At 40.3% G+C, this 18,340-nt stretch overlaps 1 protein-coding gene across 1 annotated transcript in view; it reads right to left on the reverse strand.

Annotated features, from left to right (window-relative positions):
• Nucleotides 1-18,340, reverse strand: part of NOTCH2 (notch receptor 2) — a 169,155-nt gene that overhangs the window by 43,299 nt on the left and 107,516 nt on the right. The window contains 8 exon segments of the mRNA XM_044239024.1: nt 343-535; nt 6,844-6,954; nt 11,193-11,426; nt 13,125-13,238; nt 14,066-14,179; nt 15,135-15,323; nt 15,985-16,140; nt 17,453-17,686. Coding sequence (XP_044094959.1) covers nt 343-535; nt 6,844-6,954; nt 11,193-11,426; nt 13,125-13,238; nt 14,066-14,179; nt 15,135-15,323; nt 15,985-16,140; nt 17,453-17,686 — 1,345 coding nt within the window.

Below are 18,340 nucleotides of genomic sequence, written 5' to 3' on the forward strand. Positions count from 1 at the left end.
GTTGTTTTTAAGAACTGAGCTTTTTTTACGCAGTGGAAAAGATCAAATAGAACCTCCCTTAGAACTCAATCTTGCAGTGATTTCTAAAAGCACAATTGCCAAAGACTCACAAAATAATGTTGGACTTCTCCTGTGAGCTGACTACCTCCCTATTTTCTACCTATTCAGTCATGGAAGGTAGAGCAGAAGTGGTGGTTTGGAAGAGTGAAGGAGCCTACCAAAATCTACAACCCAGTCTCAGCTCAAGCCCCTGAATGACTTCCACAGGAAAAGGCCTGTGTTGAAACCCAATTGGTTTGCTACAAGTCAAGAAGGAACTAATCGTACATGGCAGCTACTCACCCACTGAGGCCCCCGGTACAGTTTCCATGGATGCAGGGACTGCTCAGGCACTCGTTCACCTGTGAGTAGCAGCTGGGGTGATGCGGACCCTCAGGGCACAGACAGCGGAAACCATTCACATCATTGATGCACGTCGCACCCTTGCGACAGGGATTGGAGGCACACTCATCAATGTCAATGCTGCATCTCTGCCCTGTAGGTAAGGGAAAGTTTTTGTCAAATCCAAATCCTTAGGGAAGAGACACAGAACAAGGAGAGATACTGTGTTGACACCTTCCATCTGTACAGACTGTAAGATGCCTTGGGCACCAAATGCAAGATTTAAATAAGACACCTAAGAGCACTTAGCTCCATGCAAGGAGTAGCAAACAGCATAGTCAGTCTTCTGATAATACAGCCAAGTTAACAAATAGCTGGAACAGCACAGCAGTACTTTGATATACATTTCTTCTCTATCCCATCTTAGAAACAGGGCAACTTCAAAAAGGGAACACCAAATGTTACCAAAGTTGGCTTTCCTCTTGCTGCTGTTCTGAGCCCTCTCGAAGAAGCTTTTATCACTGCTTTCAGCTGGTTCACCACAAAATAATTTTTTCAGTTAGTCAACCTCTTACATCTCTACATGTGGTATATATCAATTGCCCAGAATACTTAGTGAATAAACTATTAATTTAATGATTATATTGGTTACAAAGAAAGCCATTTTGCTTTCATTCTTAGAGTTGTATTAACCCATTTTCTACCTAAGAAGGGTATTCTAAACATAATTATATTGTCTTTGATAATTGAGAAAATAATCTAGGGTCTTCTAATCTAGATCAGTAGTACTCAAACTTTAATGTGCAAAAAGAGTCTCTTAAAATATTTGTTTTAAAAGGAGATTCGTAGGTCCTATCACCATAGACTGATTACAATCTGGAGTGGAGTCCAGAAAACCATATTTTAAATAATGCAGATGGTTCAAATATTACACTTTGAAAACCTCTGATATAAACAATTATTAATCATCACATAGTAATGTAAATACTCAGAATATATGAAATTAAGTAAATATATTCTTCCTCTAAAACCTCCATAAGGCTGCACTTCAAAAAGATGTCAGCTCTAACCTTGACATTTGTTGCTTTAAGTTGATTAAAGTGTGCCACTTATATAAAAGTTTTGCTTTGTTAAATTCTGAACAACTGAGATTTAACTATACATTCCAAAATGATATAAAATTTTTAAATAACCCATAATTCTGTAAATGAGTGGCAATAACAAACTGCTGTAAAGGAATTTAAAAGTTTCAAAGAATACAATTTTCTGATTCAGATAAAACATGCATTTTTTATTTAAGAAAGAGTAACCCTGCATTTAGAACAGGAAATTCCAAATGAAATAGATCCACACCCCTTTAAAGTATGGGTATTAACATTTTTTCACTCTCTGTTGCTCTCTAAACCATTATTGGTGGTTCTTGTGGTAAAGACCCATAATCTGGTAGTGGTTGCTGCTTTCCTTGTGTTTTATTAATAACTTATTTTTAAATACTATTTTCTTAGCCTCAACCTCAGAATTTTTTTTTAGATGTTTGCCACTGGCACCAAGAGAGGAGCCGAACTCTTCAACTGCACAGCTATCCTTGGCTTGCTATCCAATAGAGAATGAGGAAAAAGCCTTCCTTTACTGTCCTTTGTAGGAAGCATTTTCTCAGAAGTCTCTCCTCCCAGGTTTTCTTCATTTGTTTTAAAAAGTCTTCCCAGATCAATTTTCAAGTCATCTTTAACCAAGAGGGTTAAATGCCTCCCTGCACAGTCTACCATGTGGACTGACTGCTGCTTCACTATTAAGGAGTTTCCACCCAGCATCAGAAATGCCCAGCACAAGGCAATGCATCTTACTCGGCTCAGGAACTACCAAATGAGAAGTTAACCAATGTTTCTCACCTTGTAGGTACTCAACAAAATAGTGTTTAATGAACAAAAGCATGGTATAGTCCACTTGAAAGCCACTTGGATGTCAGAAGTCCCATATGTGAGTTCTAGTCATTTACTCAGCAGTATCAATTGTTTCCTCCATGCTAGGCACTGTTTTAGACACTGGCTAAAAAGATGATTAGGGAGGTTTCTGCCTTCTGGGAACTCGCAGTCCTAGCTGTGTGATTTGAAACCTACAAAATATATTTGTATACATCGCATGGACACATCAAGCTCTGTCTCTCAGCTGTCTTGTTAAACAGGAAGAGTAAAACTTCTTTGCCTTTTGTGTTTTGTCTTGTAAATATTCTGAGATATAACTGATATATAACACCATACAAGTTTAAGGTATACAGCATACTGATTTGATACACTTACACATTGTAATAGATTATCACTTTAATGTTAGCTAACATCTCTATTATGTCACATAATTATCATTTCTTTTTTTGTGCTGAGAACAATTAAGACTTACTCTCTTAGCAACTCTCAAGTTTATTATACAGTATTGCTGACTATGATCACTGTGCTGTGATAAATAAGGTCTGGAGACTTATCTACTAGTTTCAAGCCTGTACCCTTAAATACATCTTCCCAATTAGCCTGGCCCTGTTAGCCACCATCCTATTCTATTTTTGTGCATTTGGCATTTTTGCATTCTGCATACAAGTGATATTGTACAACTTACCTGTTTCAGATGATATTGGGTTTCTAAGTATAAATAATGATTTACAGTTTAAAAATACAATCAGTCTGTGGCTAAATCATGTAGCTCTGAAAATTACAGTGGATACTTCTAGTATCCTCTATCTAGAAATTATTGGGAATTTTCCAATAATTGTTTCTAAAATTGTGTTGAGCTATTTCTGCCTAATGTGTGTGTGTGTGTGTGTGTGTGTGCGTGCGCGCGCGTGTTTTAAGATTTTGTTTATTTACTTGACAGAGATCAGAAGTAGGCAGAGAGGCAGGCAGAGAGAGAGAGGGGGAAGCAGACTCCCCGCTGAGCAGGGAGCCCGATGTGGGGGTTCGATCCCAGGACCCTGAGATCATGACCTGAGCCGAAGGCAAGGGCTTCAACCCACTGAGCCACCCAGGCGCCCCATGTGTGTTTTGTTGGTTTTTTTTTAATGAGCTATAGTTGACATTTAACATACCAGTTATAGTGTGTAACAGAATGATCGAATATTTGTATATACTGCAAAATGATCATCAAAATAACTCTAGTTAACATCCAGCACCATACACTGTTTCAAAAAATTTTTTTCTTGCCTTTGCCTATTTTTAAATTGGATTATTTGCTTCTTTGTTACTGACTTGTATGAGCTCTTTATACATTTTGGATATTATTAATCCCTTTTCAGATATATTGTTTGCAAATATTTTCTCCCATTCTGTAGGCTGCCTTCTCAATTGATTGTTCCTTGCTGTGCAGAAGCACCTTAAGTAGTCCCACTTGTTTATTTTAGTTTTTGTTGCCATTGCTTTTGGTTTCTTATTCAGCTTACCTGCTTTAATGGACTGTTACAAGAAGTCAGCATAATAATAGATGTGAAGGCAAAACTAAAAAAGTAGTTTGTAAAACTGAAAAGTAGCTTGTAGAAGTATCATTTGATATTTTACATTTCCCAATCAGTAAGTATAAAGAGGTCTAAGGAGAATACAGAATTTAGTCTTAAAAAGAAAAACTCATTTGTATCTGCCAAAGCTGTCATGAGAATTGTAAAAAAAGAAAGGAAGAAAGAAAGAAGAAAAAGAAAAGTAGTAGTTGTTAAAATAAAGGAAAGGATAAAACACCTCACATTTACAGCTTATGTATATATAATACCAGAGTTGTCTGTGGTATTTTCAGCAGCTGATTAAAAAAACAACAAACGAAAAAAAAAAAAAAAAAAAACACAGACATAGAAAATTGTTCCAAGAACAGAGTACCACCCAGTAACCAAAACATTCCAGTTCTTCGTTATGTAATTTCATGCTACACCTTAGGTTTATTTTAGAATATTTTTAGCCTATGTCCTCCCTCCTTGACCTCCTAGGTTTGCTGAATGTTAAAATCAGAGAGAATATGATTTACTGGCATTTCAAAAAAAAAAAAAAAAGTCCAGTGTAAGGCTTACATATCTAAAAAGAAGCCAGAACAGGCACCCACTTAGACTGTCTGGTGAGCTGAGAACAGCCATTGGCTCTAGAGTAGGACTACCTGGACTGGAACACTGGCCACAGTGTACCTGTAATGTTATTTATACTCTCTAAGCTCAGGGTTTCTCATCAATACCATAGAAATGATAATGGCTATGATAATTAAATGAGATTAGGCACTTACCTCCTAGCTCAAAATAAGTTCTTTTTTTTTTTTTAAAGATTTTATTTATTTGACAGAGAGAGAGAAATCACAAGTAGGCAGAGAGGCAGGCAGAGAGAGAGGGGGGAGGAAGCAGGCTCCCTGCGGAGCAGAGAGCCTGACGTGGGGCTTAATCCCAGAACTCTGGGATCATGACGTGAGCCGAAGGTAGAGGCTTTAACCCACTGAGCCACCCAGGTGCCCCAAAATAAGTTCTTAATAAATGGTAGCTATTCCCTTGTTACCTATTTAACAAAAATGCACCTATTATCCTATCTAGCAGGAATTTTTGTGTATACAACTGGCTATCACTTAATCTTGGAGTAACAAGTTTTAGGATCCAGCTACTAATAGCAGTGCTGGGCACTAGATACAACAGCTTTCATCATGCCTGTCTTCCAACTGAGCAGAGATCTCAGTGATCCGTGTGGGCCACAAACATTACTCCTTGCATCCATAATCATACCAAGCAGGAGAAAGGATTGTGAAATATACAGGAAAGTAAGTTCCTGGCAAGTGAGAGGAAGACATTAACTTCACTTGGCCCTGAATGCCCTTTGACATCATGGTTTAAAAAGCTCTGAGGGAAATTTCTCACATTGGTTGCAAATGACCACATGGTATTTATTAAATGGTAACATTATTACCTAAGTTCCTGCTTGCACATGGCACTGTCTAGAAAGAATCACCTCTGATGATGCCATCAACAAATAGATGAGTCAATAAGGTGCCTTCGATTTCTCAGCCCCCAGCACTATTTGATCAGGAGGGCAAAAGGTAAAGGCAACCTTATTTGTGTGTGTGCATACAAGCATGTGTGTGTAAATGTTCTAACTACTCATAATAATTATAACCAATTTTATTTTAGCCATGTACTTTCTTCCTCCTAGGGAAGATCTCCCTTGCACTGCCAAGTTAGCTTGGTCCTTCCAAGTTCTGGCCTCATCCAACAATCCCCCACAAGAGGAAGTACTCAGAAAAAAACCATTTAGTGTTTTCATAGAATTTTATCTTGGCTATCCTTTTATGAAGGCATTCACTACTAAGTGTAGCAAATTAAAGGCGGCATTAGACATTATATAACTCAAGCACAGTGACAGAAACTCATAGTCTAACTAGGAATGCTTTTCAGGTAGGTATAACACATGGTCGAAAAATCCTAATTAATGAAAAGCTTCATGTTACAGTTTAGGGAAGGCCTGTAAGTAAAAAACTCGGCCAGAGAAGTACAGAAACAAACTTCTAACATTCCAAGAGATAAAGGAATAGAAAACATTTGATCCAATCAAGACATACAAATGGCTATCAGACACATGAAAAAATGTTCATCATCATTAGCCCTCAAGGAGATTCAAATTAAAACCACATTGAGATATCACCTTACACCAGTTAGAATGGCCAAAATTAACAAAACAGGAAACAACATGTGTTGGAGAGGATGTGGAGAAAGGGGAACTCTCTTACACTGTTGGTGGGAATGCAAGTTGGTGTAGCCTCTTTGGAGAACAGTGTGGAGATTCCTCAAGAAATTAAAAATAGAGCTTCCCTATGACCCTGCAATTGCACTCCTGGGTATTTACCCCAAAGATACAGATGTCCTGAAAAGAAGGGCCATCTGTACCCCAATGTTGATAGCAGCAATGGCCACAGTCACCAAACTATGGAAAGAACCAAGATGCCCTTCAACGGATGAATGGATAAGGAAGATGTGGTCCATATACACTATGGAGTATTATGCCTCCATCAGAAAGGATGAATACCCAACTTTTGTAGCAACATGGACGGGACTGGAAGAGATTATGCTGAGTGAAATAAGTCAAGCAGAGAGAGTCAATTATCATATGGTTTCACTTATTTGTGGAGCATTACAAATAGCATGGAGGACAAGGGGCGTTAGAGAGGAGTAGGGAATTTGGGTAAATTGGAAGGGGAGGTGAACCATGAGAGACTATGGACTCTGAAAAACAATCTGAGGGGTTTGAAGTGGCGGGGGATGGGAGGTTGGGGTACCAGGTGGTGGGTATTATAGAGGGCACAGCTTGCATGGAGCACTGGGTGTGGTGAAAAAATAATGAATATTGTTTTTCTGAAAATAAATAAATTGAAAAAAAAAATTAAACATTTGAAAAGTGAATTTTCTTTAGATGCCCCTTTCCCAAAGTGATGGGGCTAGGACTCCCTGACAAAAAGAGTGTTTATTACCTGTGAAACCTGGTGAGCAGACACAACTGTAACGATTAATGCCATCCATACAGACTCCGTGGACACAAGGGTTACTTGCACAGTCATCAAAATTGATTTCACAATTAACACCTGCAAAGATAAACCAGTATATAAGCAAAAAGAAACCAGTATTACTGCAAAAATAGCATATGATACTAGGGGCTGAGAAATCTAGAGTATCCAGCCAACCCTAGACAGGGTAAAGCATCAGATCTCCAAAGTGTAGTCTTCCAGACCCCGTCAGGGTATTATGAGGTCAAAATTATTTTATGAATCACACTAAGCCACTATCTGCCTGTTTCAGTGCATTGGCATCTCCACTCTTGGTGCAAAAGCAATGGGTGTGGAATTGCTGGCATGTTAGCAGGAATCAAGATAGTGGTGCCAAAATGTACTAGTTAGTGGTCTTCATATTCTTTACCTCTATGCACTTACAATTTAAACCAACAAAAACACTGGTTCACTTAAGAATGACTTTGGTGAAGAAGTCAAAATTATTAACTTTATATTTTTATTATATCTTGACCTTTGAATATAAATCTTCTGTTCTATGTAATGAAATGGGAAATAAAGCAATTCTGTGGCATGCCAAATACACAGCTGCTTCCAGGAAAAGCAGTTGTTTGATTGTTGGAGTTCTGAACTGAATACGCTTTCTTCATAGAATCCCATTTTAATTGAAAGAACAACTGACAGAGGAACCAGGGCTATTCAGACCTACATATTTAGCAAACATTATGTGAAAGAGGTAAACCTGTCATTTCAAGGGAAAAAACTGGCAGTACTGTGTTCCAAAAATAAAATTTAAGCTTCTGTAAGAAAATTAGAATTTTGGAACTTAAATCCACTGACAAAAGCTTGCAACTATCACTATTATGGACATAAGTTCAGGATAAATCTTAACGGGTCTGGTATCTTTCATCTGGGGCTGTGCTGCCTCCCTTCTGACCCATTCCCCAGACCAATGGTAGAGTTTGGCTATATTAAGAAAGGCTTAATTATAGATATGGATAACTAAACAGCATGGATATACCAATAATAATTTTGACCATCATTTTATAAAAATATTCATGATATTTTGGCATTTACTTAACATGAATTTAGTGATACTTAATTTTCCATCCATAGAAAAATGTCTTGGAAGTTTAAAAAATCTAAAAATAAAGCCTGGTTTAGGATACAAACTAACAAAATTTCCGTGAAAAAAAAAAGTGAGAATTTTGGTTCACTCACACTTTGTATTAATATTTATTAATGATAATTATATTAAAAAATTACTGAGCCATTATTATGCACAAGTACTTTGCCTCCTACTTTACAGAACTTTTCTTTAGTCTTCTCACTCAACTGGCACATGAAGTTGCATTACATACCTGTTTTATCATGGACTTGCACAATTACAGCAGCACAGCCAGGATGTGAGCCACACTCTTTGCCACACCATACTGGTCATTCTGTGATTAATGAGGTCAGGCTGCCTCAGTGGCCACAAATCAGGCGAGTTTCCATATTCCTTGTATACTAGTGCATACTTTTAGGAGAAGTGTCTAGCCACTGGCTAATAACCCCCACTCACCCAAAATTGACCACAGCAGGCCACAGGAGGCTCTAGTTGAATCGAACGGGAACAGATAACCCTGCCCAAGATGGGACAATGAGATTTTCTCATTGCAACGTTGGAACAGGAACTGTGGGACCCATGGTCTAAAATTGCTCTGCTTCCTAATTTCTGTAAAAGCCTAATCAGTCAGTTCTCACTTGGAATCTGTAAGATACTTTTTTTTAAAATATTTTATTTATTTATTTGACAGAGAGAGATCACAAACAGGCAGAGAGGCAGGCAGAGAGAGAGGAGCAAGCAGGCTCCCTGCTGAGAAGAGAGCGCGATGTGGGGCTCGATCCCAGGACCCTGGGATCATGACCTGAGCCAAAGGCAGAGGCTTTAACCCACTGAGCCACTCAGGCGCCCCGGAATCTGTAAGATACTTCTATGTGCTTTCACTAAATTCTTTGTCTATTTTGTAGTTATGGTTTGCTTGTTTACTAAAGGGTCTTTAAACTAGTCATGTTGGTTTCTATGACTTAAAACCTAAAGAAACTTACTGAGAACAGTTTCCCATTATAAGACCAAGGGTGAAAGAAGCTTCAGAAGCTTCTGGGTGGTATATCTTACTTTAAGTACCCAATAAGTGAGAAACCACAATTATAACCAGCACATTGTAAAATATCCCTTCTGTCCATGTTGCTACAAAACATGGACGGGACTGGAAGAGATTATGCTGAGTGAAATCAGTCAAGCAGAGAGAGTCAATTATCATATGGTTTCACTCATTTGTGGAGCATAACCAATAGCATGGAGGACAAGGGGCGTTAGAGAGGAGTAGGGAATTTGGGTAAAATTGGAAGGGGAGGTGAACCATGAGAGACTATGGACTCTGAAAAACAGTCTGAGGGGTTTGAAGTGGCGGGGGGGTGGGAGGTTGGGGTACCAGGTGGTGGGTATTATAGAGGGCACAGCTTGCATGGAGCACTGGGTGTGGTGAAAAAATAATGAATACTGTTTTTCTGAAAATAAATAAATTGGGAAAAAAAAATATCCCTTCTGTCTACACTTGTCCAAACCCCAACCTACTAACTCAGGACCATGTATTGAAGGGGTCACAGATTCTCCCTCCAGAACTCACGAGTCCATTCATAATGACTAATTAAATAAACATGTTCATCCAGGACCTTAGTACATTTCAGGGCTTTCTCCACCTATTACAGACCAAGATTTTTTCATGATGCCTGCATTTCTTTGCTTTAATTCTCCCAACAGCCATATGAAGGGGTCTGGCAGTTTTCTGAGAGATTCCAGGCCTTTATTCTATGTTGCCTGCACACCACTCATATTTACTTATTGCATTTCTCAGTGACAGGCTACTTACACCTTGTCTTCTCTGTCCTCCCCAGGGAATACACCTGATACATCCCAGCACAATGATATAATCCCAGAGAAAACAAAGTGCTTACCAACCCACCACTCACCCAGGTTTCCAGTATATTTGTTATAATGGGGATGATAGCAAAGCCGTTTACAACAGCCCCACCATTCTAAAGGCATCCTTTCAATTGCTTGTAAATCTCTCAAATTTCTTTTCGTACTGCAATTTCTCATGTCTGGGGACCAGCCCGGAAGCAAATTGCTTTTGGAAGGTTTCACAAAGATCCATTCAGCTCTTTTAGTGAGTTATCTAAACGTGGGGAGGGGGAAGGCATTTTCAACTGTGAAGGCATGGGATGTTTTTCGTATGCTTGAGCAACTCAAAAAGGACTTTGTTTTCAAACTTGGCATGTACGAGGTCCTGGATGGAGACCAGGGCCTTTGACAAGTTTGAAGAAATGGATTTGGAAATAACAAAATAAAATGAGGGCAGTTAACCACCTCCCCCACCTTTGCCCCCTACATAGGCCATTTTCCTTAAATCAAGAATGAGTTCTCAATAAATCACTCCCTTGTATTGGCAGGTTCCCTTCTAACAAAGGCACACACTAGTTAATCTTCCACTAATACATTTTCTTTGATCTGAGACATAGTACTTCTCTGTCCATTAACCACAGTTGTGACCATAATTATTCCTTGAATAAGTAAAACAGACTCCAGTGAAACCTGTGAAATGCTGCTGCCTGAGAAAATAATTCAACATTCCCCCAGCAAGGAGCAGCATGCCCTCCTAAGTAACAAGCAGTCACTCAACCAGAGTAGGGAAACCGCAAAAAACTCGGGGAGGGAAATGGCAGCTCTACATTCTAATTTACAATGGCTGGGAGGTGTCGCAAAGTCTCCCCTTTCCCTGAGAGTCCCCCCAAATGGCCAAGGTCCACCTGAGACACATGGTGGAAGAAAAGTGTCACATTAAAGACACCAGACTCTGAAATAGAGAAAAACACAACTGGAAGGACAGGAGTGAGGGAGAAGGGAAAGGGCCAGCTTCATTCATCTGAGTGTGTCAGAGGCTAAAGAAAAAAGGATAATCAAATCAAGCCACAAAGCCAACAGGGTTTCCAATTTTAAATAAAAATTTCAATTTTTTGAAGTAGTGTGTCTCCTTTTAACAAAAAAGACACACCCCAAATCATCAGTTTTGCAAAGCTACTGCCTCTAATTTCTCCAGTGGCTAGAGGCAACTGCCTCTGAGATGTTCCTGGCTGTAGCTTTGGCTGTGCCTCTCAGAATCAGGATTATTTTTCAGATATCTGAGCATATGCAATGACAGCCTGAGACATATGTGTAAACTATGTGGGGGGAACAGTGAAAGTCCAGAGGAGACATAGGCTGAGCGGGTTACCTGACGTGCCGGGCTGGCAATTGCACTGGTAGCCATTCACCAGGTCGATGCAGCGACCGTCATTCAGGCAGGGACTGCTGTAACACTCATCTATCTGGTCACTGCAGATGGCACCCATGTACCCCGGGTTGCAGATGCAGGTGTAGGAATCAATCCCATCCTGACACTGACCATGGTGGCAAGGATCAGGGTCACAGTTGTCGATGTTCTCCTCACACAACACACCAGTGAATCCTGGGAAGGAATTTTACCAAGAAGGCTTCAAACGAAGTCAGAAACTCCACATTGGAAGATAAGTGTGGCCACATCCACTTGTCCTACAGACCTCATGTCTCAACAGTTCTTACTGTAGACAATGAGCAACTGAAGCCAACTATTTGCATGACTTGTAAGGCATGCCTGAGTTGTGCTTTAAAATAGTTATCAAATAAAATTTGTAGAATTCAAATACCTTTTTTAAATGACCAGTGGTTTCACTTCAGAGATACTTGAACTACATCTTCATTTCATACTGGGCTTCAATGGGGAATAACTTCCAATATTTTTCTATTACGTATTTATCTCTATACTTCTTTCTTTCCAAAACTAACTTACAGATACTATATTAATGGTTACATGTATCTTATTTCCCCAATTCTGACCTTGGAGGACAGAGAACTTTTCTTTACCCTTCTCAAACCCTCCCGGAGCACTGTGCTTATATATCAAGTTTTTAGTAAGTACCCATTAAATGAAATGAATGAAAATTTATGAGCATTTAAAAGAACAAGGGACAAATAAAGTCTCCTTCATTCAATCCATTCTTTTAAAGGATTTTAAAGGAAGAGGGGCTCTCTTCCCTTTTAAACAAGAATTCAATGTTTTTAAACTCTCTCCAGTGAAGGTTATTCTCTACAAGGATAATCTGGCCAGAGGAGGACAAAACCTGGAACTTCTCCAACCAAGGACAACAACTCATGAAAAGAGAAAGCAGTTAAGTGGTTCATTTGACAGGACCTAATCCAAGGAGGCCCAGTAAATGGTTATGTTCCAGTACTACCAAAACACTAATTCTCTGTGTTTATTTTTGTGACTTAGTTCCCTTTTCTGTCATCAGAAAGAAATCGTGAACATGGTATTTAAAAATTTTCAAGAATCCATCTTCTAAAATAAGAAAAAGGTCTTGAATTATATTCATAATTTCTTTCTCCCTTAAGTGGTCATACAAAAAATAAATTGGGAAATCATCTTTTCTAATAATTTCTAGTCTTTCTCTAGAATACTGGTCTGTGCAGAAGCAAATGTAGAACAAGGGACGTTTGCCTTATTCAATTCCACTCCCAAATGAAAAATGTGGCCACAGATCAGAAATGGAAAATATCTGTAAACAGATTCTTTGTCACTGTAGTAGCAAAGTCAGGAAAGAGGACCTAAACTTTCCCAGACTTCTCTCTCCTGTTCAGGTACACACCTGACTCTCAGGGTCTGAGCAGTCTTTTATGCAGAAAACCTCTGCACTTGCACACAATGGTCCTTAGATTTCTGGGCCTTTGTTCAATCACTTGCCCCAAAAAACTCAGAGACAGACCTCCTGCTGAGAAGCCCTAGTGAAAAATGGCTTTCAGCTGGAATTCTTCCCTTTCCCGAAGGAATAAGTCAAGCCAGCTGGAAATTCACCGCTGCCAAAATCTGTCCCAAAAAGACACGGACACCAAATGAAAATGTCCAAGCCAGGCCACTATTGTGGTAGAGAAGGAGGCAGGTGTTGTAGAAAGAAACGATGAGAGTAGCAAAAAAATAATAATAGTAATCCAAAAATATGCTAGAAGCAGCTCTCTCTAAACACAGAGCAGGCCATTAGTGGACTGGCTTGGTTGGACAGCTAGAAGAGGACGGTCTCCTATTTTGCTCAAATGGACCTACCAGAGAGATAAAAAGTGAGGACAATCTTACCTGTGGCACACTGGCATTCATAGCCGTTCGGGTGATCAATACATTTTGCTCCATTCAGACATGGAGTACTGGAACAGTCATCAATATCAATCTGGCAAACTGGCCCAGTGAAACCTTAAAAGGACAGAATGATGACACAGTCAATGGACTATCCTATGTCTGTCTATCAAGGGTCTACCTAGGATATCCTATGAGAAGGATGCCCAAGAAGGGTTGGATTAAGTTACCAGTAGGGCTTAACCCAACGGTTCAGCAAACATAAAATTATTCTCCCAGTAGGAAACTGGAATAACTGCGTGAGGCTCAGGGCATCAGAGGCCACTGGGTGTGTCTCCACCTCTGTTTCTTCCCAGTACAGGTTTCTCTTCTAACTGAGGTGGGGACTAAATGGTCATATAAGGGATCCTCAAACAAGTGAGTACAGCTTCAGAGGAACGGGAACCTCTCAGTAGAAACAACTTGAGAGGCTACTGTCCGTGGCAGAAAATCCAGCACGTCTTCAACAATAGCTCTGGGGAGCAAAAGGAGATACAGAGCATTCTTTGGAAAAAACTGACTTGTGTTGCCTGTTTTGGGACCCAGAGTGAAATATCTAAAAATAAAAATCTCACAGAGAGGCTTCAAGAATATGACCCATGGGGGGTAAAAAAAAAACTCCTGAATAGCCTACAAAAGACTTCTGTGAGGTATGACCTTTCTGAAATACATACACAGACAGAGCGGTCATGGGCCATTCGGAATACACTTGGACTTCTGGCCACAAAGGATGTGGATGATCCACTAGCTGAAACAAACTCCCCATTTCTCCACATACTCCTATCCTGAAGTGCTCACTTTAATGACTTCCTCATGTACAGCCCACACACATTCTCTCCTCCTTTCCCTGTGGCCCGGGAGCTTTGCGCTTTCAAAGAAAACAGGGGCAGGTGGTGGGCACTTACCAGGTGGACACAGACACTGGAAGCGATTGACTTTATCCACACACTGACCATTGTTCACACAAGGGTTGCTTTGACATTCGTTTATCTCCAATTCACAATGCACACCTTTAAAACCTGAACAAATTGGACCACACAAGTGGCTTAGAAAGAGAGAAAGGCATATTCTAGCCAAGAAAGCACAAATTTGCAGAGATGACTATAACCTCTATGAGCATGAACATTTCTGCAGAAGTCAAAAGGGACTTTGCCATGATGGGAAATAGTTACTGAAAGTATCCGTGACAGAGGAGAATACTACGAAGATATCCATGTCACAGTGAGAGGGAGAAGAGGTTACCTCTAAATATACTGGCAAAACACAGCATGCCAGCAAAGACTATCCCATACTCTCTGACCAGTCCCTGCTTCACTTTCAGAGCAGCACCAGGCACACAGGGTCCCTAGTCAATGTTTCCAAACAGCAGCTGACCTGGAGATGCTGTTGCTCTCGGGGTACAAGTCAAGGGCAGGAGGGCCTCCCAATGCTACAGCAGCCAGCAGCCTTAATCTGGCAAAGCAGCCACTGTCCTGTCATTTTAAACTAGATTTACTTGTGCTCTCTAAGGATTCAAGAAATGGTTTCTGCAGAAGAAATTCAGAATACAACTAATTATATGCATGTCACTATGGACAAATGACAAGTTCCTATACAATTATGGGTAAAATAATTTCTATAAATGGAATAGTATGGTATTTATAATATATCAAGAGATCAGAAAAGCTTGCTATTTAAAGGATCCTTATGGTAAATCCTTTATTAAGTAAAGGATATACTATACTTAATCAAAAACACTCACTTCTCAATTTTTCTCTTACATGTAACTGGTGTTGACATATGGGCTTTTAAAATTTGGTCTCCATTGCTCTAAGACTTCTTGCACTGTATTACTCCTTAAAGGTCCCCTTGGCTGGGAAACCTGTCATTACTGGGAATTAAATGCTGACAGAGTTCATGGAATTGCCATCATATACTGAAAAGTGCAGGGAAGTAACTTTTGTCTAGACCCCACACACTGATGGGCCCATGTACCTGGCATGCACAAACATGTGAAGCCTCCAATCTTATCCAAACAGGTTGCATCGTTCTGGCAGGGGTCGGAATGGCACTCATTGATGTCCATCTCGCAACGAGGCCCTGCATAACCCTTCAGACATTCACAGTGGAAGGCACCATCTGTGTTCACACATTTTCCTGCATGCTCACAAGGATTGCTATTGGCTGGAAAACACAAGCACCAATTACTGGGATCAAAGTACTTTAGTGGAATTTCCACAAATGTGGGTTACAGAAGTAGGTCTGATTGTTACAGCATTAGGGCCAGGCTTTTAATATTCTGGTTCTCAACTTCCTATTTTCTTCCTTAAAAAAACAAGGGAAGAAAGGAAAGGGTAAAGGAAAGGAAATGAAAAGGGCAAGGGAAAGGGAAAGGAAGATAGACTAGGGCAATCTCAACTCTGCTGTTCTTTTGCCCAAACTGTCACCAAAGCAGGGCTTTCTATTAAGAATAAGGTACAGGGTTTCCTGGGTGGCTCAGTGGGTTAAGCCTCTGCCTTTGGGTTTAGGTCATGATCTCAGGGTCCTGGGACTGAGCCCAGCATCGGGGTCTCTGCTTGGTGCGGAGCCTGCTTCCCCCTCTCTCTCACCTGCTTCTCTGTCTACTTGTGATCTCTCTCTCTGTCTGTCAAATAAATAAATAAGATCTTAAAAAAATAATCAGGTACAGACCTTCTATATATTCAATTCTCAGAACAGAATATGCATTTACATTGAAAGGTTGTAAACAGTGGGCATCTAACAGGAGAGATCTGAGGTTTTGCTTCTGAATGCTTGCTGAACTCGACAAACACCATGAGGAATAGGAAATGTTCCATGTACTCACCCATGGCACACTCATCCACATCTTCTGTACAGTCAGCCCCTTTGTAGCCTTGGGGGCAGGTGCAAATATACTGGCCATTTAGGGGGTTGGTATCACACAGTGCCCCCTTGTGGCAAGGATTGCTGATGCATGCATCATCCAGATGACATAAGAGACCTGTCACAGGGTCGGGCAAGAAGAATAAAGAGGAAAAGTCTCTTACTTGAAGGACAGTTTTTTTTTTCATGGAGGAGGGAAAACCTTATGGTCACCTAACCAAAATCCAATATGGAGATTTAGAGGCAACTTCCCCTTTACCTAACCCTACCTTAGGGATATGCTACTGCCAATAGCAAGCAAAGAGCTTCTGCAGACAACTGCAATGCTCTGACCCTGAGCTCTCAGCTAGACCTCTCCTCAAGGGCAGAGTCATCTAGAAGCCATAAAGTGAGATGGTTAGATGATGAAGATATCCTTCAGATTTAGCAAATAAAAATAGAGGATGCCCAGTTCAATCTGAATTTCAAATAAACAACAAATAAGTTTTTACTATATTTTCCAAATATTGCATGTACCTTATATTACTTAGCAACCCACTTTCCCCAAACTATGCTACCTGATGATCAGGGCCACCAGTACTTAGCTAGCCTCAGAAGGAAAAAAAACAGCTGAACACCATCAGCCTATACTAGGGCAGCCTTTTAAAAAGCGTCAACATTCCTGGCTCAAGTTCCCTGAGGACTCTGAAGGTATTACTAGGCCCCATGATCTGTGTAGTTCACAAGAGAACTGGATTTTCCAGTCTGCAATTAGCTTAAGAACAGGTAGCCAAGGCTTCTTCCACAAAGCTGGAGGTGGGGCTTTTGGAAAGGCATAGATAGAAGAACACTTCAAAAGTGCTGGGCACAAAGTTCTCGCAGTTAAGCTATCTTCTTCTGTCACATTCCTCCCTTCACTGCTCTCTACTCCTAGGACTGGCAGCTGTTAACTTGAGAGGCTAGAGCAATGTTAACTTTGCAGTTAGTAAAATGCCTCCCTTGGAAGAATATCTCTATAGACACTGAGAGCTGGAATGCATTCAAAAGTTTCTCTCCTCCCAATTCCTTCTGAGTAAAAGGTTTCCTCTCAAAATGAAGACTCTAAATCCACTTATCAGTAATTTTGTCTTAATTTCTGAGAAATTAATCTTAATTTCCGAGGTGCTTTTCAACCTAAGATCTTAAGGATGCTCCCAAGGCAACAGTTACTTTCATTTTGGGGGGGCGGGGGATGAAAAACTGAGGTATGCAGACTAGAGATGAGAGCCAAAAGTCCTAAAGAAGAAGACTAATTTCATAGCACTTTGGCTAGCAATTATATTTCCAGAAGAACAGTCTTGAGTAACATGTTTCTACAGATGCTAATTAAAGGACACAACTTAGGGAATGAAAGAGATCCTGAATGCTCTCCACCCCTTCTCTGAACTCCAGTTCTGTGCTGCTGGTCTTACCTGCCTTTCCTTCTGGGCACATGCAGGAGAAGGAGGCCACACGGTCAATGCAGGTGGAGCCTGGAGTGCAGGAGGCGAAGGCACAGTCATCAATGTTCTCACTGCAGTCATCTCCACTCCAGCCATTAACACATACACAGCCATAGCCCCCATTGCGGTTGGTACAGGTGCCCCCATTCTGACAAGCATTAGGTTGCAGCAGACACTCATCCACATCCTCTGTGCAGAACTGTCCTTTGGGGGGGAAAGTGCATTTGATTAGGGCTCTTAAGTCTCAAAGGATTAGTACCATACCCACTCCCACACATTCTTCACCCTCATGTGACCTGCCTGAAATTAAGGCAAGCAGATCTCCCAGCAGACCAGGTCTTCACATGAATCTTAAGGCTTACCATGAACCATCCAAATGATATTTATTCCAGGGAAATAACTTAAAGAAGAATGGAAACTGCTATCCCTAGAAATTCTGACATAAGAATTTAGCCAGCCTATCAAAGCGAAGATTAGTTTTGTAGCATCCTTGACTCAGTTAAATCCCTGGGACAATGAATATGTAAGTGAGAAGAATGAGGGAAAAAGGGTGTATGAGATGAGTAAAAAACAGAATGATGAGAAGGAACCTAAAGGTCAAAACGTCAGGGCAGTTGTTCCATACCCTGACTATATATCAATGTTAACATCCTGGTTATGGTACTATACAATGGTTTTGCAGGACACTGTTACAATTGGGGGAGACTTGGTATAGGGTATCTCTCTGTATTAATTCCTATAACTGTGTATGAAAATATGATTATCTCAAAATAAAAAGTTACTTATTTCTTGCTCTCAGAACTCTGAGATCATGACCCAAGCCAAAGGCAGATGCTTAATGAACTGAGCTACCCAGGT

The sequence above is a fragment of the Neovison vison genome, chromosome 2 (genome assembly GCF_020171115.1).
Source record: "Neovison vison isolate M4711 chromosome 2, ASM_NN_V1, whole genome shotgun sequence".
In the NCBI taxonomy this organism is placed as follows: Eukaryota; Metazoa; Chordata; class Mammalia; order Carnivora; family Mustelidae; genus Neogale; species Neogale vison.